Raw genomic sequence first — 27,196 nt, forward strand, 5'->3', positions numbered from 1 at the left:
GCTCTACCACCGGTTCGGGAACTAGCCCGGCGAGAAGAACCGGTGTCAGAAAAACTCTTTCGATGCGGAACTCTAAAAACTAGTCTGCACGTGTTCTTGTCCTTTCCGTGATACCTGAATGTTCTAAAAACTGTATAAATGTTTGCAATGCTAGTGATAAGGTCCTTCGTGACCTGTTATCAGTGCTTATCAGTCACATTTGGATAATATTTGTCTGTCCTACTCCATATGAAAATGTGTATTTTTTTAAACTGTTCTTTTCAAATAATTTAATGTACCAATATTAGGCGTCGCAGTGATCTAAATATTATTTTAGATTTTTTATAGCAACTGTAAAGACTTTAGAATGTGATTTATAAAAAAAATCTATTACAATCTTGAGGCTTAAAATAGTGAAGGAATTTTCTCGTAAATGAATATTAGAGATACTTTTAGGGTGGGTTGCACCAGAGGCGTGGTTAATGATTATAGTTAAGGCTAGCTGCTTTAACCTTTACTTTGACCGTAGAAAAACCATAGAATGATATTTATGGTTATGGTTAAATAAGTTAAAAATGGACGCCATATTATGGCGTCTTGATGGCGTCCATTTTTAACTTTAACCAAAGATTTTACATTTTGCATTGTAGTTAAAGTTATAGTTATAGTTAGTTGGTGCAACCCAACCTTAGTCTCGGGAAAGGAAGGACATAGGATAAACGAAATACTAAATACTAAGCAACGAAGTAGCGGAAATCCGGCGCCAGAAACATCTAGTTTATAAATTCACTAGAAGCTAGATCACCACCGCAACTCTGTTGCGTAAATATTCGTTTATCGTACTGGAACCGAACATTTTTCTTAAAAAATATCCTATGTCCTTTCCTGGCACTCAAGCTATCTCCATACCAAATTTTGTCGAAATCGGTTCAGCAGTTTGCGCGTGAAGAGAACAGACAGACACACTTTCGCATTTGTAATATTAAGTACTTATTGATTAATATCCATAATATACCACCCTGTTAGACGCCCGGTACAAATATCTTTAATAGGACAGCTTAGACATTATAAAATGAGCTTTTACAATTTGGAGTTGTATGTTACGCTCAATGAGCGGAAAAATAGCTCGCAACTCAGTTGCGCTAAATCTCCCTTTCCCGGGACTTAAAGTATATCCATGCCAAATTTCAGCAAAATCGGTTCAGCGGTTTGAGCGTGACGAAGTAACAGACAGACAGACATACTTTCGCATTTATAATATTAGTATTTTTATTAAATTACTAAACACAAAATATTAATATCATTATTTTGTGTTTAGTAATTTGTTTATTACTTCATTATCTTATCTTATATCTTTAAACGAGCAATTCTTGTATATATATATGTATAATTGGAATCTCGGAATCGGCTCCAACGATTTTCATAAAATTTGGTATATAGGGGATTTCGGGGACGATAAATCGATTTAGCTAGGAATCATTTTTAGAAAATGTCATTTTATTCGTGTTTTATCGAATACCGAGCAAAGCTCGGTCAAACAGCTAGTTAATAATTATTGTGATAATGTTGTGCTGAATGTTCTGGGTTTGACATAACGCGACCAAACTTTTGCCTAGGCATCAACTTCTCTGATAGTACTATTGTACCCAGAATATACAAGTATGTTATACTCTGTGATCCGCTTATCTGAGGGTTACCCTAAAATAGTTACATATGAAAAAATCACACAAAGACCCGCGGAAAATCACACACAAAGGCGCGTAAAATCTCTGAAGTCACATCCGCGAATTATTTCAGAGTTGGCATCGAACCAGCCTGGGTCAATGAACTTTCCACATTATGCCTGCCCGACTTAGTCATAGCTCTAAAATTCACTTTTTGATAAAGTACAATGTTTTTCTGTATTTCAAATCTGGTCTGGTGAAATAGTTTTACTAAAATTGTCTAGCCTTGGCCTCAAAAAATTTTCATCGTTGCGAACATTTATTTTCTTATTTACTGTCTGCGAAATATTGTCATGGTGGAGATAATAATCGAAAGAAAGTACCTAATGAAAAATATATGGTACTAATGCATTTAGCTGCTAAAAGCTGGTTTAAGGACGTCTGAAATCTCTGACAGTGAGGTCTAAGGATGGGTTTCCACCAGAGATGTATTGCGAGGAATGTGTTTAATGTTTTTAAGATCCAATAGCATCGACGCGCTAGGCGATGTTATGGCAAGCTCACGTCAATGAAGCGATTATATTGGTTCGCAAAAACACATTCATCGCAACACATCTCTGGTGGAAACGCAGCCTTAACTCAACGTATCATCACTTTTGTTACACTCTGTATCATTTATCAAATACATTCATAATCGCTTTTTCATCATCATCATTCGTTTCAGATGTAGAAACCTGTCGGAGTACATGAAGATAGCTGAAAAAGTGAAGGAGTTCTTCCACAATGAGGGAATTCACTCGACGACGATACAACCGGAGTTCGTCGAGCTGCCCCTGGACGGTAATGAGGTATGGTCCATCACTACCTATATTTTATTAGATTTTTAAGTGCACATTACAATAATGTTTCACACTCGAATATACAGGGTGTAACAAAACTAAGTGATAAGACTTTAGGGTGTGTATGGGTCTCATATATTGTTATGTCGCTCGAGTACTTCGGGCATCTCTGGGCGCCCCTGCCCAGAGATGAGAACAATATTCCATATGAGGCCGAACCTGCGCCTTGTAGAGTTGTAGGAATTGGTACCGACTGTACTGTCTCGCTCTGTTCAAAACACCAAGCTTCTTAGAGGCTAACTTGGCCCTCTAAATGATTTCGAAACTTGACTTCACTTAATATGTTAACGCCAAATATTTCAATGTTATAGGAGATGGTTAAAGATGTGCCCTCAAAACGAGGATATACGACCATTGGTGACTTTTTAGTGGTGAACGCGCAGACTTGTGTCTTGGCGGGGTTGAATTGGACTAAGTTACGTCTACCCGTTTTATACGTGGGAGAGCCATGCTTCGGCATGAATGGGCCGGCTCGACCGGATAAATACCACGTTCTCACAGAAAACCGGCGTGAAATAGCGCTTGCGCTGTGTTTCGCCGAGTGAGTGAGTTTACCGGAGGCCCAATCCCCTACCCTATTCCCTTTCCTACCCTCCCCTATTCCCTTCCCTTCCATTCCCTACCCTCCCCTATTACCCTATTCCCTCTTAAAAGGCCGGCAACGCACATGCAGCTCTTCTGATGCTGCGAGTGTCCATGGGCGACGGAAGTTGCTTTCCATCAGGTGACCCGTTTGCTCGTTTGCCCCCTTATTTCATAAAAAAAAAAAAAAAAAAAAAACCCCATTCAAAGACTTTCTCCAATGAATTCTGTATTTTAGACACAAGCTCGTTTCGACTCTCAATGACATATTTTTACCGAGAAATATTGGGGGAGCAGGTATATACAGCATCACCTATACTATGAACTATCATCCGCATAGCAATGAATGCCGTTGGTCTGTAACATGTCATTGATATGCAGTATGAATAGGGTAGGCGATAGCACACAGCCCTGAGGGACACCAGCATCAACAAACTGAGTTTCCGAGCAATTACGACCTATATGATTCTGTCTGCGTTTCGTCTCTCAATGACATTTTACCGAAAAATATTGGGGGAGCAGGTATATACAGCATCACCTGTACTATGAACTATCATTCGCATAGCAATGAATGCCGTTGGTCTGTAACATGTCATTGATATGCAGTATGAATAGGGTAGGCGATAGCACACAGCCCTGAGGGACACCAGCATCAACAAACTGAGTTTCCGAGCAACTACGACCTTTATGCTTCTGTCTGCTAAGAAACGTGTGACCCACTTGCATAATTTCTCGGGCAGCCCGTATGATGAAAGCTTTGATAGCAGCGCTTTATGTCAAACCCGATCAAAGGCCTTCGCAATGTCCAAACTAACAGCCAATGCCTCTACCTTCGACTTAATTGCCTGACCCCAACGATGAGTTAGGTACGCTAAGAGATCACCAGCCGAGCGGAAACCGAAATTCCAAACGCCCTTTCCCGACCCAAAGTATCTGTAGTAACCACAGTTTCTTTTAAATTGGTTCATTGGTTTTAACTTGAAGATGAAGAGGAACAGGCAGGCAGACAGAAAAATTGTGTATGGAGTAGACATACATACATTTGTAATATTAGTGTCAATGTTTGTACCTTAGATAAATGATTGGTCTCGCGCGCGCACTCGACTAGATACCGCGCTATAAAAACAGATTTCTGAATGCGGCAAGTGCCGGTGCCTCAATATTGTAGTGTGTGTAAATCAATGCACAAATATTGTTGTGTGCGTAGATAATCGGGCTGCCAGATACGTGACTGGTGCCCAATCAATGGGGAAAAATTAGTTGCTGTGGTCTTGTAATTTATTATTATTGTAAGTGCTGATTTTTCAATCACCAGATAAACTTTACCATTGGAATAAAGTCAATTCGAAAAGAATGCGATAAAATAACAACATTGTTTAGGTCAACGAAATATAATGGGTACAATATTGATGAGAAAACAATATAAAAACAATGGTAGGAAGTTTAACGAAAGTTAAGAATGAGTCATAATAAATTATAAACAAAAAGCTTTTTGAGAAAAAGCTTTTATATATACACTTTAAATTAAGAAAATAAATTTCTCCTTAAAATGTTTAACTATTAAGTTATAACTTATAACCTCAATATATTATACAATTTGCATGATAACTCGAAAACTAATGTGTTTTCGAGTTGCTCTCAAAAACCCTTTCATTTAATATCCATATTGTAGGACTGCATATAAAATAACTATTTCGCCATCTTGGATGGTCGGCCATATTGGATTTAGAGTGATGTCACATACCATATCGTGCATTGTCATCCAAACTAAACGTGTATGCAAAATTTCAGCCCAATCGGTTAAATATATCTACTTCAAAATTGAGTTGCAAGATTTCACCCGAACAATACATACTTACGTACATACAGAGCAAGTTAAACAAAAGCTTTTAAAAAAGCAAATGTTAAATTTGTTTTCTCATTTGTTACTGTATTGTGTACATAAAATATAAACTGTATTTTCAGGTTTATATTATTTTTCTGTGCTTAAGACGATTTATATAATATTTACTAATTTGTATGTGATGCCAGTATCTTTATTGTTTCTTGTAGTTTTAAGTCTTACTACGCAAACTGGCATTTTGCTACGGACGTATCTTAAAATTTCAAAAATTATCGACACATCTACCTCACCCGAAGCTTGCAGCGCGACTGGCGCCGGGCGCGGTTACGCCCGATGTGGCTTATTATTTGTTGCCGCATTTTTCAAGTACTCCGACGGTATCTAGTCGTAGCGCACGCGCGAGGCCAATCATTCATCTAAGGTTTGTACATAGATACTGTAATTAATTATTATTGTTCAGTTCTACGGAATGTTATGTTTTTACTTCCTGTTATGGTTCTGTATCTGAACTCTGAAGGTAAATTTGTTATGGCATGTCCCATTGAATAAAACATAACAATACATAGAGTAGGTTAACGTGTAAACAACACCATGACTAACTAGAACCTCCACGGTTTAAACAAAACCTATTGTGTGAAGGCTGGAACAAACTTTGTGAAGTCTGATTATAGTTAAATAAGACCAAAAAATGGGTTCGGAAAGTAACTCAAAATATTAAACTCGTAAAATCTGGCAGACGATTCAAAATCGTCAAAAAATATTACATGAGTAATAATTATTTTATTATAAATATTACATAATATTATATAATATTACTAGCTGTTGCCCGCAACTTCGTTCGCGTTAGCAAAGTAGATCACATCCCAAGTATTATTTATTTATTTATTTATTTATTATTGTACAAAAATATTCAATGTACAGAATTGACTTTCCTACGATTTTATTATATATAGATATTCCGCGCGGCTTCGCTTGCATAAGAATTTCACGCAACCGTACATTTTTCCGCAAAAAAAATAGCCTATGTCCCTTCACGTGGTCTATTCTTCATGTTTGCCAAATTTACATAAAAATTGCTTTAGTAGTTCTTAAGATAATAAGCCCTTTCAAATAATTTCCCACATTTTCCTCTATTTCTTAGCTCCTATTAGTTTCAGCGTGATAAAAGGCCTATAGCCTTTCTCGATAAATGGGCTATCTAACACTGAAATAATTTTTCAAATCGGACCAGTAGTTCCTGAGATAAGCGCGTTCAAACAAGCCCTTTCAAATAATTTCACCCCGTTTCTGCCACATTTTCCTCTATTTCTTCGCTCCTATTACTCTTAGCGTGATTAAAATATAGCCTATAGCCTTCCTCGATAAATGGGCTATCCAACAGTAAAAGAATTTTTCAAATCGGACCAGTAGTTCCTGAGATTAGCGCGTTCAAACAAACAAACTCTGCAGAATTATAATATTAGTATAGATGTAAATTGTTTTTAACTATTCAAATTATTTACATGGTGCAACGTTTAGCCTATAGTGTAATCAAAATAACAAGGCATAGATTTTCATACGAATTCGGTCATTTTATGTTAAGTTTTGTGCCTCGATTCGCCATTTGGAATTTTACTTCACATACGATGCTATGATTGCTTTGCTAGCTATGAAGGATTATAATTTTAGACTAACAATTATTATGACCTATAATTTATGAATGGTATTATCTACTTAGACAATAGGAAATAATTCGTGTTCTATATTCGTTATGTATTTGAAACTTTGTAGCTAACTATCGTTTCAGAAAATAGCTAATTTCAACGTGAAACATTTCAAATGATCTATTTTAAACACATTTCAATTTATCTCTCATGTCGTTTGAATAATCCATACTTACTTACTTACTATACTTACTTACTTACTTATATTATAATTTATGCGAAAGTGTGTCTGTCTGTCTGTTCTCTTCACGCTTGAACCGTTAAACCGATTTTGCTGAAATTTGGCATGGAGATACTTTGAGTCCCTGGAAAAAATAATAATTTTCGATTAATGGTGATTCATGTTAGCCAATGATTAGTAACTCCCATTTAAAAAAGAAGGATGTTATGAGTTTTACGAGTCTGTCTGTCTGTGTGTGTTTTTCTGTCCGTGGTTCATTGCATCGTTGCAAAACGGCTGGACCAAAGGTCAACTGATAGGTCAATTCTGAAAACATTTTTAAAAGTCAGAATTAAAACAATGTTTATTTTATGTTAATTTTGTTGCTTTGACACGAGAGAATTGTTTTTCTCTGTGGCACCCGGGCACCGCGTACACCACAGAAATAAATCAAGATAGAACGGCTAAGCGGGTGGAGTACGCGTGTTTCAATCTTGCACAAGTGAGCAAGATTTGTTGAACGTTCATTTAGTCAGGGCGCACGTCTCGACTTGATTACACCGGAGCGGTTGTGCAAAAATGCCTCATTGTCCAGTGTCTAATTGTAAAAACACAAGTACGAAAGTGAATCGGTCAAAAGGAGGTATTTCTTTCCACGGGTAATTTATTTGTTCTATCTAAATGCAAAGCAAAAATTGACACGATCGATTCCTTAGCAACGCACGCGCGTCGCCGTTCTATCTTGATTTATTTCTGTGGCGTACATTTTGAACCGCAACCTTTGTTAAAATCTATAATACTTTAAACGAACTTTGATGTGTGTAGTAAGTAGGTAGGATTATACATATTATAAACGTAAAACAGCTGACATTGAATAATATTGGATAAATTACATAATTTTCTTTTGGGTATATTTTGTTTTATTTTGTTGTTGAACGAATAACATTTTATTTGCTGTATAATAACAAGACTTAAATAAATAAACTTTATATAATAATGCCAATGGCATATCATTTGAGGAAAAGATACACCCAGGTTATTCAACTTTGTAAATTGTAATGTCACTAAGGTCTTTGATTATTGATCAAAACAAACTATCGTAGAAGGAACAAATTATTTTATTTATAAATAATTTGTTTTAGAATCTATTTTATAGACCGACAAGGCTTGAAAGTTTAAATGAACGTTAGCGGGGGCGCTGCCGCCTGCCGGTAAAGCCTTGTCGGTCTGTATCGCTGTTTCGAATGAGAGTCTCCTACAATAAAAATTAATGATAGTATTTTTAATAGAAGCGCAAGACTTACCAACTAAGTAACGACATTAGAGGGAACAAAATTTTATAATAATGAATTCAGCATTAAAAATTTCGCCTCTGGGTGAAAGTAACTATGTATTTACCTCAAGCCTTTTTTATTCTGAGAAAAAAGACGAAGAAAAAAAACACACCAAATAGTTTCTAATGTTGATAATATATTTTTTTACAGATCATGAGCGGTGCATCGGCGGAGGCGCCATGCGCTCTGCACTGCCCGCCCAACGATCTTTGTCGCAACGCAACGTGTTGTGGGCCAAATCAACAGGTATTTATAATCACTTGTCAAAATCCCCGATACGTAACTTGACTACAAAATGGCGTACTTAAGCCCTGTTTCTGAGGTTTATTGGATGTCTTCTCGTTTTGCAGAATGCTGTCCGTAGCGGTCATTGACCACCTGTCAAAAAAATTATCTTGTCAATGGTCATATTATGTCATAGTTTTCTATACAAACCGCGATTGACAATAAAGTGACAGATGTTTCTAGTAGGGCGATATCATATTTTGCATACTCGATGATAACTCAGTATGAAGTATACTGTATATCACTTCGAACTCTTATAAAGTTTTAAGTTGAGATTATCATTCTAAGAGTTACCAAGAGGTTTTCCGATAAATCTTTATTAGTCTGTGTCTTTATAAGAGTTATATTTTTTCTTAAATTAACTGAATACAGTGCGAGCATTTTTCATATAGCTCCTAAGTCCTACACTAGAAAAGTCAATGACCGCTGGGGACACCTTATTTCACTTTGACTATAGTTTATCTACACACTAGCGCTTTTAATTGTCTTTACTATTACTTAACTAACATCAAAATATAAGCCAGAACTTTAACAACACTGTTAAAAGGATAAAACCAATATCATAATATAAATTCAGAAACTGGGCTTAAATGTTGTTGACACTTGCCACCAGTGTAGCTCAAATTACGTCTTGGGATGTGTATGTCTGTTCGCGTTAGGCTTGCAGTGAATTTCTTTATATTGAAGTAAATTATTTGTAAAGTTTAAGTACGTCCCAGCAAAACGCGAATGGACTTTACATTTATTGATGTACTCATTTAGTGGTCACGCTTCATAGACAATGATATTCTTTAGAAAAAATATAGCCATTTGGATTTATTTTTAATTCACTATCGAACACTTTTTTTATTCTTCAACGTTATCGTATAATACGCGTCAAATTCTTAACGCTGCACGGCAGATTTTTATTGAAACATCACAACAAAGTTACACCCGAACTGCACGACCTAACAGATGCTTCCAAAGTCTTTGGATTGTCACTAAAATGTTTTAAATTTTAAAAACGCGTCAAACGACAGTGTCAGGTCAGTCACATCAGTGAAATTTTCACAACGTTTTAATTTCATAGACAACTGGATCGTTTTTTTTTATCTTAATTGAAACGTAATGTTTTAAAGTAAGTTATTAGATAAAATAATATTTTGTGACCTACTATTGATTTACATTTCATCCGCATAGCGTTAAGTGTATGAAAACCAAATTTGTGTAAAACTATAAACATAATCTTATCAAATTTCACTTAGATATAAGATTAATTACGTCAGTACTTAATAGGATTATTTCACTTACCTTGAAAGTTTGGCTGATAAGTTGGTTCTTAGTGTCACATATTTCGCTAATATTATTTACTAGCTGTTCCCCGCGACTTGGTCCGCGTGGACTTCAGTTTATGGCGCGCGATGTCACAGAATATATATTGGCGATGTCAACAAAATTGGTGTCAAAAGCTTTTATAAATAAACCCTGGTACCCCTTAAATCAAAACAGCTGTGCAGTGAGTACGTAATATTTCATTTTTTTAAATTAAACTTTATATTTTATGCCAAATTTTAAAGCTTATTTAGGCCCATAATTACACAACTTTACCCATAAACTATTTATATCATTGATAGGATTAACTTTTAAGGTTACGTCATTGCATAGATAAGGTACTGAATTATTTAATAACGTAAAAAAGTAATAACAATCTAAAAAAAGCGAATGTAAGATGATACCACCTCTTATAGAAAGAAGTCTGGGCAAGAGTCACCGCGATGTAGGAGACGCACGGCGCCATCTATTATAAATCTTTGGAACTAACTTAATTTGAACAAATTTACGCATTTTCACCCCCTTACAACCCTTTTTTCCAGTAAAAAAGTAGCCTATGTCCTTTCTCAGGCTTTAGACTATCTGTATACAAAATTTCATTACAATCGGTTCAGTAGTTTTGGCGTGAAAGCGAGACAGACAGACAGAGATACTTTCGCATTTATAATATTAGTATAGATTATAATTTATTATATTGGACAGGTTCCCTAGAACATTTTTTTTTGATTACTGTCAAGATATTAGATAATAACGAACAACTATTTTCTCTGCGAAAATTCTCGAAAGTGGTAGGTAGCTAACAGAGATACAATTTACAAAGGATTTAATATTTTTATTTGATGGTCTTAAGAGTCACCGACCACACCGCCCTTTTTTTCATACAAACGTTGTCCCCTGTTTCCTCCCTGGATAATGCTAGTAGAGTTATTTAGTTGATATTCCTGAATATCTACGGCCATTATTACAATGTCCCTATGTTTTCTTTTTTTTTTCATAATTTAATTATTAAAAAAGATATGAACGTTCAAAAACCCAAAAAAATGGCCAGATTTTCCGCTGTGTTCAAACATCCAGAAAACAGATTTGGCTAGATTTTACAAAAAAAAAAACAGGAACACAGATCAAGCCTTTTTTTAATCTTTAATTAAAAAAGTACTTAAATCTGTTATGTTTTGGAGAAGGAATCAGGGTGTCCCCTGATTGATTCGAATCGTTGATTTTCTGCAGTTGTCTCTATCGCGTTCTGCGGTTATAGGCTTGAGGTAAGGGAGACAGCTATAGATATTACACGTACTTTTTTCATTTCTCTAGCCCCTGGTGTATCCTCTTAAAATATGGATTGTTTTATTTGTAAGACAATGTTACTCTTAAATTATATAACTATTAACCTAACAATATGTATACAAAAAATCAGCTCGTTAGGGTTCCGTTTCAGGGTTCAGTAATCAACAAAACTTGGTTGACTATAATGGACTCGTAAGTCGTAGCTATTGAAATAATTAATGAGCGCTGATTGATGAAAATAGAGCAGAAGTAGAAATTCATGTTCTTATCTTTTTTCTTTTCATTTATTTATTTAAGGTCGCTTTAACATCAGGGTCATTAGCGACCACTGTACCGATTTTTTTTCGTCAGTTATAAAATAGGCGCATCTAATTAGTAGTCATGTGGAAGTTTTGCCTTGCTTTTTTCTGTCAGCGTAAGACTTGACAAACTTTTGGCTTGACATTTTCTCTTTTATACAACTAAATACACTAATTAATGAAAACCAATGACATATTAAGTTATATAATAAGACGAGCTAAATAAGGCATTTTTTCAGTCCAGTAGTCAAAAGTCCCTAAGATTTAAAAATCGAAAGTCGGTGAGATTAATGTCTCCCGTTGAGGCGTGGCCTATTGCGTACTTGCGTTCATTCGAGCGTACGAACTACGAATACTGTGCGTACAAATATGCAGCGAGTAAGATTTCTTCTTCAAAAACAAGCGAATTTGTCATTCGTTTAAAACTATTACTACCAAACACTGTGTCTTAATATTAATAGGAATAAATACATGATATAATAAATTGTGTGTGCAGTCAGCATTGTGTGGAAGTAGTCGCAAAATTCGTGCATTTCATCTTTCATCTTCATGAAGTAGGTAACTATCTTGAAAAAAATTTTAAATCATTTCATGTGTCATATTTTAGATCACGAATATTATGTAGATTTCTTTTTTCTATTACAGTATCACAGTTTAGAATCCATAAGAGTAAGATAATGTTTTTTAAGGAGTACGTCGCCGCCAATATACCTCCGTCGAGTGAGAAAAGCTGAAGAGTGTTCAATGTTCATATTTAGAGTTTTTATATTATATTGACTGTTAAAAACTTGTAGACTGAAGGCACAAATGATTGTTATATTTTAATATCAAATATATTTTATTGAAATATGTTGTATTTTATTTTTTAGTTTGTAGAGATATATTAGGTACCTCTATTCTTTACCATTTTTAGGGTTCCGTACCCAAAGAGTACAAACAGGACCCTATTACTAAGACTTCGATGTCTGTCCGTCATGTCCGTCTGTCTGTCTGTATGTGTGTCTCCAGGCTATAACTCAAGAACCGCTATAGCTAGACTTCTGATTTTTTCACAGATTGTGTATATCTGTTGCCGCTATAACAACAAATACTAAAAACAGAATTAATGAAATACTTATGGTTGGCTCCCATACAACAAACGTGACTTTTTTGCATTTTTTTGCTCGATATCAATAACGGCAATACATAGGGCACTTGAAATATTCACGAAATACTCAGTTTTATTTGTAATTTAATAATTTATAATAAAATTTTAACACTTCAATTAAATAATTAAGGGGAGCTCCTATACAAAAAAACACAATTTACAGCCTCTTTTTGCTCTATTGTGGTACGGAACCCTTCGTGAGCAAGTCCAACTCGCACTTGGCCGATTTTTTATTAGCTCACAAAGTATGAGCCTAAGAGATAGCAGACGAATAAATATTTTCTCTAGACAAATTATATCCCAGTTTCACTAGATACACAATATTTTATTTAACGCTTTCTAAGGACGATAAGTGTATAAAAGGTCAATTGGTATATTATATCAACAATATTGATTTATTTATCATTACTTTCTTTAAATTTTTTTCAAAATCATATTAATCATTTTGAATATCAGATTATTCAAAATTATTAAATATGATAAATCATATTTAATGGCTATGGTAATTTTAATCTTGAATAATATTTATTATATTATTATTAAGTAAAATTATACAAATTTATTATTTACGGTAGAAGAATTAAAACCAAGGTTTATGAAACAGTAGCTCTTGTAGGTAGGTCCCTAGCAATTAAGTTACATATTTTTATTACTTTTATAAAATATTAGAAATTCCTAGTATGTATATCTTATCTTATATCTTTAAACGAGCAATTCTTGTATATATACATATAATTGGATACTCGGAATCGGCTCCAACGATTTTTATGAAATTTAGTATATACTTAGGGGGTTTCGGAGGCGATAAATCGACCTAGCTAGGAATCATTTTTATAAAATGTCATTTTCGTCGAATACCGAGCAAAGCTCGGTCAAATAGCTAGTGAAATATTAAACACTAGCTGTTGCCCGCAACTTCGACCGCGTGAATGTATGTTATTAAAATCGAGATTTAAAAAATTTTACACCTATCTACTACTATTTTATTTGGATCTATGTTACACACGAAATTTTTATACGAATATTAGGAAAATATTTAAAGATCGACCTTTGCTAGAATTGGTAATCACTTTGGTTGTCGTTGTAAATTTCTGGGAGTTCCTTCAATTCCATTACTTATCAAGTCACCGTTTTTAGGATTCCGTGCCCAAAGGGTAAAAATGGGACCCTATTACTAAGACTTCGTTGTCTGTCCGTCTGTTTTCTCCAGGCTGTATCTCAAGGACCTTTATAGCTAGAGTACTGAATTTTTTACAGATTGTGTATATCTGTTGCCGCTATAACAACAAATACTGAAAACAAAATAAAATCAATATTTAAGGAGGGCTCCCATAGAAGAAACATGATTTTTTGGCCTTTTTTGCTCGATATCAATAATGACCACAGGCAGGCAGTTAAAATTTTCACAGAATCCTTAATTATATGTGTACTTTAATAATGAATAATACAATTAGAATAGAATTAAAATTTAAGGGGGGCTCCCATACAAAAACACAACTTTTGGCCTATTTTTTCTCTATAACGGTACGGAACCCTTCGTGCGCGAGTCCGACTCGCACTTGGCCGATTTTATTGTTAACATGGTATCAAATTCGGGCAATCTATACAACAAAAAATAATTTTGAAAATCTGACCACAAACAGCAAAGTAAACATTAACTCCTCCTTTTTTGAAAGTCGGTTAAAAAAAAAGTATCTAAGATGTTGACCAGGGATGTAAGGTATCATCATGCCAAATTTCATTGAAATCAGTCCAGTGGATTCAGAGATTAGCCTGTACAAACAGACAAACAGATAGATAGGAAAAAAAAATTTCAAAAACAGTTAAAATGTTCTACTACTCTTCTAACCTAACAAACATTTTACCTCTACGATTTTATTATAAGTATAGATATAGATAAAACGTATCATGTAGGAAACATAGATGTCTCACTTGAACATATCTAGCTCGATATCAGTAACATCAAGTGCTCTAGTTCGTTTCCCAATGACCTAAAATCAGTAGTAACTGCGTCGGCGAAAATTGAATTTTCATGGGGTCCATACATTTAGCTTCAATAAAAAGTAGATCTTCTCGATCCTTCCTGGTGATATATTTGGAGTTAATTTTATCAATAGTTCAGTTTAGAAGCATATTGTTTAAGCTGGGTTACTATAGGCAAATTAATCTTTTTATTGCTTCATTGGATACAGACCCACTGTAGAAGCTTACAAAGTAACTAAGTTTGCGTCTTTATTATATTTTATTAAAGTACTACAAAATGACCATGGCCGACAGTACTTAGTTGCTTTCCATCAGGTGAGGCGTTAGCTCGTTTGTTACACCAGAGCTCCGCTTCAGAATTGGGTCACTGAATAAAATTGCAATTCATATTTCACTTTCTACAAAGCCGAAATATGACGAAACAGAATTTATTGAATTTTAATAAAATTTTATATACTTACTACGAGCTTTTGCCCGTGGCTTCGCTCGCGTTAAGAAGTATTATTATATACAAACTTTCATCCCCTATTTGAACCCCTTGGGGTTGGAATTTATCAAAATCCTTTTTTAGCGGATGCCTACGTTATAACATCTACCTGCATGCCAAAGGGGTTTGGGTAATATTGGTGTCATTTTCAAATCTCGCGGCCACTCACCAAACCGGAATATTATGAAAGAACATTACAAGGGGAGTAAACTTTATTATGGGGGACATATAGCTAAACTATATCGGAGCCGAGATATTAGGCATTTTAAGTTCGTAATTTCCACTAAACGTAAATTCAATCATAACATGAATATTCTGGAAAATACAATAAAACGGCGTTATTTATTTGCTTAAAGCCTTCCTCGATAAATGGCCTATCCAACACAAAAATATTTTTTCAAATCGAACAAGCATTTCCTGAGATTAGCACTTTCAAACACACAAACACTTCAACTTAATAATATTAGTATACAGGGTATAACAATGCTAAGTGATAATACTTTAGGGTGTGTACTGTGTAGGAGTCCCGTGTATTAGAGTTTAGTGTGAAAGTAGTAGCGCTGAAAGAGATTTTTTTTTTACTTTAGTATGGGGAAACTCTTTGTACGCCAGGGTGCGCAAATCACAAAAAAATTTTTTGGTCTCTCAGCATGTGTCCCTTGTGAACTTTACACAAGGGATACATAATGTATACCCTAACTAAAGTATTATCACGTCTTATGTTACAACCTGTAGATATAGATACAAGAAGAATTAATTATTCATCTCATCATTTATTTTTAATTTTAGTTATATTCGTACATTTTAGAGAAGACTTAACCATTTAACATACAATCTACGCGCCACACCGTCATTTAATGAGATTTTTAACTATTTATTTTGCTTTTGCAAAAAATGCTAATCCATTTTTTCTCGAATTTCTTAAAGTGCCCGTTTTGATTTTTTCATATTTTTTGTGTAAGTAAATAGTTAATCTTCTCATAAGTATATATGTTACGCTCAAAGACCGAAATCGCTCAATGAGCGAAAAAATGTCTCACAAAGTCACAACGCGTTGTGGTCACAGTGAAACAGCCACGACGCGAAATTCGCGTCGTGGCTCTAATGAAAACGGCCACGAGTCATGACGCGTTCTAGCAATCACAAAAAGACCATAACGCGAAATTCGTGTCGTGCATAGACATAATATAATGCTAGTATATATTATGTCTATGGTGTCGTGGCTGATATGCTATTCGTTTTTCTTGATTTGTTCTTGATTGATTAATCGTCCATAGGTATGGAAGATTATATTTGAATTACCACGCGTACTACAAAATATTTTTTCTTTTACAAAATCACTGCATAACGTGTTTATCATTATTATTAATAAAATATCGCGCGCTATAAACTGAAGTCCACGCGGACGAAGTCGCGGGCAACAGCAAGTGATTATATAAGATGATGCTTTGTAATTTGTAAAGGTTCTTAAAACTTAAGAGGATACACCAGGGGCTAGAGAAATGAAAAAAAAGCACGCGTAATATCTATAGCTGTCTCCCTTACCTTAAGCCTATACCGCAGAACGCGATAGAGACAACTGCAGAAAATCCAGAAAATCAACGATTCGTTGTCCCCTGATTCCTTCTCCAAAACTTAACCGATTTAAGTACTTTTTTCATTAAAGATTAAAAAAAGGCTTGAGCTGTGTTCCTATGTTTTGCTTTTTTGTATAATCTAGCCAAATCTGTTTTCTCGACGTTTGAACACAGCGGAAAATCTGGCCATTTTTTTGGGTTTTAGAACGTTCATATCTTATTTAATAATTAAATTATGAAAAAAAAGAAAACATAGGGACATCGTATTAGTGGCCGTAGATATTCAGGAAAAAAATTATAACTCTACTAGCATTATCCAGGGAGGAAACAGGGGACAACGTTTGTATGGAAAAAAGGGCGGTGTGGACTCCTCTTAATATTATATAAATACATTAGATTATTCGTGACCGCACAATTATTCTCATAATGTCAAGTATTTAAAATACTTACTTTTGGGGGTTTATGGGCCCCTCCCCCTTCGTTAAAATGTTTTACTGTTAACACCACATTCGATACCTAATACTTTGAATAACATAGAAAGCGCTCTGCTTACCTACTGAATTTTTAAACGGCATCACGGACTTTTCAAATGAAAAATGTCATCTAATCAATAAGAGTGCATACTTAACGACATGACTTACGAAATAGCTTTGACCTTTTCCTACATGATAAGGGGTCTTCCATAAAGTATGTCACACGTAATGGGGGAGAATGTCGAAGAAGTGTGACATGGTATAGACTATAGACAAGGAGGGTTCTAAGGTTTATGACTTCACATTTTAAAATGTATAAATTGAATCGCTAAATTCGTAATATTATAATATGGTAATATCGAGATGGTTATAATTTTTAGATGTAAAAATTGCAAATTTGTGACGTTACACTACGGAGTGGGCCCCCCCACTCCGTAGTGTAACGTCACAAATTTGCACACAAATCTCTCACAAATGTGAACATCTGTGACAAGGAGAAGGGTGTCTAAAAATCATGAAATTTGCAGACGTACTTTATGGATGGTCCCTAAGTAGTAAAAACTATTATTTTAGCTACAAAGCGGCTATTACGCGTCGCTATCGGTAATAAGGCAATACTTGTTAGTTAATGCGATTGATATCATCCGATAATCGCTTGTAACGATCAAATGTTATAAATATATTATTATTATGATAAGGAACCTTTCAAAGGCACTTTGAAATGAACCAGCTAGCAAACACATAATATTATATACTATTTTGTCGGCATCTAATATGTGCATTAATGCTGAATTACAGCTTTGTAGGTCCTATAGTCTCTGAGGAAAACCGCAGACACACAGACGGATACACGGACAGACAGACGGACGGACAGACTGAAACTATAAGGGTCCCTTGTTGACTACGGAACCCTAAAAACGAATGTGGTTCAAATCATTCATTGACGGAGACCGGTGCTACTTAGTACCATTTTTTTTTTAATTCCTTAATATTAATATTTAATCAGTTAAAATATTTTTTTACTTCACGTGGCAGATTGGAGCGATTCATGTGAAACCCGAACTACGCGTTTTTACCGCTTTTTTCACCGCTCAATTAAAATAAGGATTGTTGGTACAGGTAGGAAATTTCCTACTCTTTAAGGATCTTTTTTCAAATTTTGATTAGCTGGGTGCACGGTAGTGCACCCGGCGAGACGAGCCAAGCGATGAGCAAAGGCACTACCTACCTTTTCTTAAAGTGTTTCGTCGTTTTTTTGAACCCTCATAGAGTTGGTTTCCGATGTACTAGATAGTTCATATTCTCAGGATATGATGTCAATACTCAATAATAGATTAATTAGAAACGTACTACAAAATTGAATATAAAAAAATGAATAGTTCTAACTTATAATTGTAATACTTCCGGTTTTTTAATGATATCTAAAATACGCCGATTTCCTCACTGACATATTATACTGACTCACAGACAAACTGATGATCATCAAAATGTTTGGCTACTTCCTGAAGTGACTTAGTATATAACCAACAAAAATCATAAACTTATAAGTAAAAATATGTGGGTGGAGGTTTATATGAGACTTTCACCGATTTTATGAATTAGGACATAAAAGTCTACACGGGGCTGTAGAGTGTAGGCAGTAACTAAAAATCCTTTAAATTCCTTCCTTCCTTCTTGTTAGTACTTACAAGAACAAACTTACATAAAGAACATTTCTTGTAATATTGCCGAGACGACCACATAAGTCCAGTGAAAAAGATATGTGATCTCATGTAGAAGAATTTGTTTAAGTTGGGGTCAGTAGAGTTAGGCCGTATAGATTCAGAAGCTTGGCTCTACATGAGATCTCGTATCTTTTTCACAGGGTAAACCTTATGTGATCGTCTCGGCAACATTTTACAAGAAATGTTTTTGGTGGGATCTCAAATAGTTTTTGAAATATAAAAAAAATTTTGTATTTTTTTTCACTTCCTCTTGGAATTTTGATAGGATGTTCTAGATGGTATTTCGAATCGATTGAGCCCAAAATCATAATTTTCGTTCAGGAGTTTTAAGGAAAACGGCATTGTAAACTAGACTATTTGTATGGAAAAATTCATGACGCTGGGTAAGTTCCCAATAAAAATATACTGAAGTATATTTTATGAAAATAAATGGCTAAAAAACAAAATGCAATCTTATTTAGTATTTACACAGTAAGACTCTTTAGTTACTATTATAAAATGGTAATGATCGCTCTGCCATCCCTACCACGACGTCACTCCCACTACCAGCTGGGGCGTAGCCATTATTTAGATGATTCACAATACACTGAATTTTATTTATATCTACGAGTAGTTCTATACCTTTAAATAAGTCCTTTGTAATATATCACCGTGCCCTTTATCTGAAGAAATCGTAAGCGTGCCATTCAATTTTTTTTTCTGATTTGGTGCGTATTTCAAAATTGGCCTAATTTGGTGCTCACTATGCAGAGGTGGATTTGCACCTTCATTGTTAGTAAAATCATTTCGATACTCAAATCAAATCAAATCAAAATAATTTATTCGTGTAGGTCACACAGTAACACTTATGAACGTCAAATAAATAGTTTAGGTACGCATTAACAGCATTATTAAGATTAAACTTCCTAAAGTTATTACAAAATTCCATTTTGTAATAACTTGACGACCTCTGTGGCTCAGTGGTGAGCGCGTCGGTAGCTCAAGCCGGGGGTCGCGGGTTCGAATCCCGCCGACGGAACAAAAAGTTTTCAATGTTCCCGGGTCTGGATGTGTATTAAATATATGTATGATATAATAAAAATCTTAAATATATGTATAGTATAAAAGTATTAAATATATTTCCGTTGTCTGGTACCTGTAACACAAGTCCTTTAGGTACTTAGCACGGGGCCAGACTGACGTGGTGTGAAGCGTCCATAGATATTATTATTATTATTATTATTATATTATTATTTTATCCAATTTCCATTTAATACTGTATAATATTACCTATATAGTTGTCATAATTGAACTTTGTTTAGGTTGTAATACATTTATTTAATAATGTTTGTTTTATTTAATGCAATAATAAAATGTCAAAATAAATAATATGTCAAATAATAATTTATGTCAAATATAAAGTAATATGTTAAATTAATATGATTATGTCAATTTATGGAATATAATATTATTATGTCAATGTATTAATTTATAATTTGATTAATTATTTACTTTTATTACATATAGAAAAGCATAAAATTGTTATAAAAATACTATTCCCATGGATGGATGTCATAAAAAAAGTCGCTTATTTTGTAGTTACTCTTTCTAATTAATTTATTTTTGATACATTCTTTAAATTTATTAAAAGGCAAGTCTAAAATGTCATCAGGTAATGTATTGTAGAAACGTATACCGAGTCCCACGAATGAGTTTTGAACCTTGTGAAGACGTGAGTAATTAAATGCTAGTTTGTTTTTATTACGTATATTAAAAGAGTGCGTGACGGATTTTTTACTATAAAATTGAATGTTCTTTCTAATAAATATAACGTTGTTAAAAAATGTATTGTGATGGAAACGTCAAGATATTTATGTTTCTAAATTTTCCTTTAGGGAGCACCTTGATCCTAGTCTATATATGGCGCGAACAGCCCGTTTCTGCAATAAAAATATTGTTTGAATATCTGCAGCACTTCCCCAAAGTAGTAATCCATAGGATAAGATGCTATGGAAATAGTTATAGTAAACGGTGCGAGCTGTTTCTTCGTTAGTCAATTGTCTCACTTTTCTAATCGCAAAGACTGCTGAGCTAAGTTTTTTTGCTACATTTGAAATGTAAGCTCCCCAATGAAGCTTAGAGTCAAGCGTAAGACCTAAAAATAATGTAGAGTCAACAAAGTTTAGATTTACATCACCAATTTTTAAATTAATTTCATTGTTTACTTTGACGTTAGGCATTCTGAATATGACACATTTTGTTTTGTTAGAATTTAGTAACAGATTATTCGACGAGAACCATTCTAATACAACAGCAAGTGCTTTATTTATACTAGTAAAATCTGGATTTTTTCGTTTTAATTTAAACAAAAGGGATGTATCATCGGCAAATAAAATAATTTCGCAAAGGGATTGCACGAGAAAAGGCAAATCATTGACATAGCTCAAAAAAAGAAAAGGTCCTAAGATGGAACCCTGAGGTAATCCCATTTTAATAGGTAATCCCGTAGATTTATGTCCATTAACATCAACAAATTGAACTCTATCTGTTAGATAATCTGTGATGAGATCAAGTGCAGTGTCTTCAATGCCATAGTGCTTAAGTTTATGTACAAGTATTTTGTGGTCGACGCAGTCAAAAGCTTTTGACAAATCAAAAAATACACCTATCACATCATGATGGTCTTCCCAGGCTTTAAAAATATATCTAATTAAACTAACACCTGCATCTGTAGTTGAAACGCCTTTGGTGAATCCGTCTTACTCGATAAATGATCTATCTAACACTGAGATATGTTTTTAAATTGGACCTGTAGTTCCTGAGATTGATGCGTTCAAGCAAACATACTCTTCAGGTTTATAATATTAGGTTACCTATAGATTTTTTTAAATTATCATATACCACATGTTTCCCTATAAGTTTTGAGGAGTTCCCTCGATTACTTATGGATCCTTTATCAGATCACCACTTTTGTGAATATAATACCAAATTGGGACGATGCCCTATATACCAAAAGAAAAATTTTGAAAATCGAATAACAAACGGCGGAGTAATCGTTGAATATAAGAAACCGAACATAACACCTCCCCCATTTTGAAAGTCGGTTAAAATTGTAGCCTATGTGTTATTCTGATGTATAAGCTATATTATTGTAAAGTTTCATTAAAATCCGTTCAGTAGTTTTTGTGTGAAAGAGTAAAAAACATCCATACATCCAAACAAACTTTCGCCTTTATAATATTAGTAGGATGACATTTTGTATGTAAATAAGAGAACCGCCACGTATGGCGCCCTTCCTAATAAACGCACTGGCAACAGTATAAAATTCATTATTAATAAGAACAATTTGTTCATCTTTCAGCCAATGCTCAGTAATACATAATACGTGAATATTACGGCTTTTTAGAAAAAAGGCTAATTCTAGTTCTTTACCATGTAGTCCCTGAATGTTTTGATGAGCTATACTTATTATAGCTCATCAAAACATTAGCCATTAGTTGAATTATTCTCGAAAAAAGTTACTATTCGTTATTCCATTATTATTATTTAATTTGTTTACATTTATTTTATTAAAATAATATGGAATTGTGCCTTTTCATTCAGTAACTACAGGTTTTTTTTCAACAGGGTTTTTAATTTTATTACTTTTTTTTGGCAACTTAGAAAAATAATATGGTATAGTTCCTTTAAGACCGACTTTCGAATTTGATTTTAAATCCACTATTTTATTAACATAATAATTTTTGTAATCAATGCTGTCAATTTCCAAATTACATTTAAAACACAAATAATCACATAATGGTAGATGTCTATAATAATCCGATTCAAACTTTTGTTTTGGATGAATAAATTTACAGTTAGGAAAATTTCTAATTAATTGCTCAATATTGTAGTTCAATAGATTTGTGTTAAGAAAAGGATTATGATTTACACCTATAACAAAAACATTACACTTTTTAACAGACTCAAGTGTATGGCACAGATCTGAATACAATAAATATGGATTTTTTTCGTTAGTACCGACACTTATAATTACAATATCGTCTTTGTTTATATTTTGACTAAGATTACGACAATTTTTAAGTATGATAGAAGCAGAAGCAAACGGTTTTATTAAACCATTTATATTATACATATCATTCCAATTATTTAGTCGCGTGTTATATTAAACATTTTCATAGACAAGTTTTTTAATTGTTGGTCACCCAGAATGAATATGTCATGTTTCTTCGAACTACCCACATTTCTTTGTTTTTGAATGTCATTTGGACTTGACGTTGTCATCTGTGACGTTTGACATAACGTTGTATTGATATTATTTCGATCGCGCTCAGGACATTCTAGGTTATTTTCAGTGTTATGCGTTCTAAGTTTTTGCAGAAAACAAACGTCTCCGTGATATTGTGACAATGGGGAGTTCAAACGTGTTGATAACAAAGACTTATTCTACACCAATAGTATTTTCTTAGCTATTGGTGTAGAATATGATTTCTTCGGAGTTGGTGATATGCGCGTGGTGTCTTCTGATAATCTTTTTAAGACAGATATAGTTTTGCTTTTAGATTGTAACTCTCGTTTTAAAGACGTAACTTCTAGATTAAGATGTGCAATTTCTTCGTGAGCGCTGGTAAGTTCGATTTGCAGTTTTTCAATGTGGGACTTTAAATAAATAATTTCTGAATATCTTTCAAGGTCGATGGGTTGGCTAGACGATGAAATATTTATTAGTGATTCATCGTCTGACATCATAGCGATATTAGTCTCTGAATTAGCCTTTAAATTTTTTCTTCTGAATGTAATATTTTCCATTATGGTACAAGATAGAAGTTAGTTATTGTTTCTGTTGATATCTGCTAGATGGAGCTAGTTGTCACAAACTGCTTTACCAAAATCAGCTGTTACAAAATTTTAAATCTAGCAGAATTGTTTTCGTATTTCTTGTTATAAAGAATTGAAATTTGTTGAAGAAGTCACTTCTTCTTTTCATTCAGATTAAAGGGCGGTTAAAGATATTATAATATCTGCATGTTATATTCACTTGCTTATCGTGGAATAACGAGACACAATAGCTTTTCCATTGTTATCGCGGCCGGATGCGGCCGCTTAGGTCTTCATGAATAGGTCTAACAATCCACTTACTAGTTTTGGTCTGTTTTCAATTGAAATGTTGAATTTATCACTTCACAAACAATTTCACTGATGTGTTGAGTGTTTTACTCTATAATTATCGACTTTTACTCTCAATAAATTATAAAATATAATTTTTAAATAATTATAAATACGGAGCTAGATATTATTTTCGCAAATGACAGCTGTCACCTAGTAGTGTATACTACCTAGTAATACTAGTTACTGCTCACACCATTTAAAGCGTGCTCCTATGTCTCGTGCGGCCTGCCATAATTGGTTCGCCATCCCTGATAAAGACTAACCTCATAAATTATGTAAGGTACATTATGAAGTTACTTTAGTTGGGAATTTTTTTGGGAGTCTTTACATGGGAATTTTTGTAAAATATCGTGAATAAGATTAAAATTGAAAATAAGGCAATAATTTTTTTTCCTTTGGTTTTATTATAATTACTTATGCTTAGAATCATTGATAAACAGCTGCGAATAATAAAAACTAGTAAATAGTATATTTTTCATTTAAAACAAATCATAATACATACTTATATCCACAACTCCACAGACTTTATCCGATTCAATTGCACTTACACAATAGTTTTAACGATAGTAATTACTTATAAATTATAATGTTTGGTTTCATAGAATAAATCACAAAATTATTATATTTTGAGAATTTGTACTTAATTGATTTTACAAATTTTCAAAAGATTACAACAAGGTACAAGGATCTACTAATGCTTGGACAAAATAAGGACTAACGCAGACATCTAGTTCAGTCTTATCAGTGTCATCAAACAAATGTATCGGGCGAACAGGGAAATCGCCCGGGGCCTCGCTCTTGCAGGGGCAACAAAAAATTACTGTTTTTTATACCTCAAATTTTATTTATATTTTATATAGCAGTTTCTCGTCAAACTTTACGAATACCTACGAAAAAACCAGACCTACTTTCGCATCACATAGGTACGAGTACTTTTCCGTAAGAAAAAGGGTCTCGCAAAGACATGCCGCCCAGGGCCTCGCAATGGGTAAGGCCGTGCCACTGGACCTCCACAATTCGCACTCACTCTCTTCAAGACAATGTCGTTCAAATATTAAAATCCATCAAAATGTTACGTTACACAAAAAAAATTAATAGTGTCCGACCGAAGCTCCGGCTTCGGCTTCGGCTACGGCCGCCTTCGGCCAAAAAATCACCTTCGGCGAAACCTTCGGCTTCGGCCTAAAACCCGGCAGAAGCCGAAGCTTTGCCGAAGGTCCGAGCAACCGTCGAAATTGAACGAACTGTAAACTGTTACGAAAGACTGTGTGAGAGAGCGACGGACCGGTAGGGTATGCAGAGGCCGCATGGAGTCACTGTCAAATACTAGGAATGGTAGAGATATGCAAACACAAACATAAAAACATACGTATACATACATACACTTGTAATTTGGCACATTTGTTCAGACGCTGATACAGACTAACATACGAATATCTGTATATATACGTCAGTTCTGGAATATTACATACATATACGCGTCGAATTGATAACCTCCTTTTTTTGAAGTCAGTTAAAAATTAATTCCTGCGAGTCGAGAGATTAAGAATATTTTAAACCTTCGGCTACGGCTTCGGCCGAAGGTTGTGGCGATTGCCGATTAATCGGCTTCGGCCGAAAATTGTGGCGATTGCCGATTAATCGGCTTCGGCTTCGGCCAAAAATAGACCTTAGGTCGGACACTAAAAATTAACCACTGGCCCATGTCACACAAGTGCCTGCTTTTTTAATAGCTTCATGTAATGTCGATTGACTCCCCGTCCTTCTAAACAGTGGCGGCCTTACCCATTGCGAGGCCCCGGGTGGAAGATCTTTGCGAGGCCCTGGGCGGCAGGTCTTTGCGAGGCCTTTTGTCTTACGAAAAAAATACCTTGCGACGCCCCTGCAAGAGCGAGGCCCCGGGCGACCGCCCTGTCGCTATCCCCTAGGGCCGCCACTGCCTCTAAAGGTGTTACGTAGAATGGACGCTTAGAAATAGTTTCAGAGTTATAGACGTCGTTTCGCGTTGACGTTCAGTGTCAAAAGATCCACCTACAGACTACAGCTATAATGACCAGTGCCATGTCAATTCCAGAAGCCAGCGACGCCGTCGCCGGCGGTGACGCCGTACCTGTGCCGTCAGCGGAACATGGGCTCGCGGAGTGAGTCCATCAGCTCGAACGTTGGCAACGCGCCCGCCGCGCCCGCCACCAGGAATTTAGATGCCCTAGAGTGCGGGTAAGGTTAACCATACTAATTTTATAAACTAGATGACGTTCGCAATACCCTTGCGCGAAAATTCGTTCATCGTGCGGGAACCGTACATTTTCTGGGATAAAACACCCTATGTAAAGGACCCGGGACTTAAATTACTTCCATACTGAATTTCAGCAAAATCGGTTCAGCAGTTTGTGCGAGAAGAGGTAACAGACAGACAGACACACTTTAGAATTTATAATATTGGTAAGTATAAATAGGAAAGTGTGTCTGACAAGCAATGGGAATTGCGAGCGTTTTTTTAATAAATTTTCCTCTACGAGCCTGCTCCGGGGAATCAGTAGCGGCGTTAGTTACGACCGCCCAGGGTGCCGGATAAAACGGGGCGCCGAAGCCAAACAAAAAGGGCGCCTACACTGTGCCCCCAATTCCTTGAAGTTTGACTGCGGAATATACGTACGAAAACCTAGGACACACTACTCATCATCACATTTATTGCCTATGACTTACAGATCCAAGATATTAAAAACGTAATTCGAAAAAATCGAATATTATACTGATAAGGCCATTGACCTCACACAGCTGATTTTAAATTGTATAAAAAAATAATATGTACACCGTTTTTATTTTCAGATCGCTTCTGCCGTCTCCAATGATGGAAGTGAGGTTGAGCGTCTGACAGCCACTTGGGCTTAAGCCGGCGGTATCAGCGTAAGGGTCGATACACACAGCTAACGTACAAGTACGTTTAAAGCCTTAAGATAGCTACTAACTAGTTAATGAGAAATTTAATGTTACACATATAGACTATTGAATATTGACTTATTGATATAAATTAATATACATTTGTTTGTATATAATATTTAGTAAAGACGTTACCATCAGAAAAGTGGAAACGATAATATTTAGAAATTTGTAAATATTAAAATAAAATGTAGACTTAAAGTAATAATGCAGTAGTTGTTTTATTTATTTACGAATTATATTTATTTCTTCGTTCAGATTTATATTATTTATTTATTTTTAGTTTTCCTTTCAATGCAAATTGTATTTTTAAAATGTACCTAGTCATGTTAAAAATACTTTGCAATAAGTTATTAAACCACATATGAAGTCTA

At 34.7% G+C, this 27,196-nt stretch overlaps 1 protein-coding gene across 4 annotated transcripts in view; it reads left to right on the top strand.

The window, feature by feature from the left end:
- LOC121729010 (zinc transporter 1) overlaps positions 1–26,850 on the top strand; it is a 52,281-nt gene extending 25,431 nt beyond the window's left edge. For 2 of the 4 annotated variants that reach the window (XM_042117382.1, XM_042117383.1), the window contains exons 7-10: positions 2,368–2,491; positions 8,315–8,410; positions 25,957–26,099; positions 26,712–26,850. In XM_042117382.1, the coding sequence (XP_041973316.1) occupies positions 2,368–2,491; positions 8,315–8,410; positions 25,957–26,099; positions 26,712–26,757 (409 nt within the window). In that variant the 3' untranslated portion in view covers positions 26,758–26,850. Of the gene's footprint in view, positions 1–2,367; positions 2,492–8,314; positions 8,411–11,988; positions 12,193–25,956; positions 26,100–26,711 lie in introns of those variants that run through there. The other 2 variants (XM_042117386.1, XM_042117384.1) reach the window with 2 other exon arrangements.
- The last annotated feature ends 346 nt before the right edge of the window (positions 26,851–27,196 follow it).

The sequence above is a fragment of the Aricia agestis genome, chromosome 7 (genome assembly GCF_905147365.1).
Source record: "Aricia agestis chromosome 7, ilAriAges1.1, whole genome shotgun sequence".
Lineage (NCBI taxonomy): Eukaryota > Metazoa > Arthropoda > Insecta > Lepidoptera > Lycaenidae > Aricia > Aricia agestis.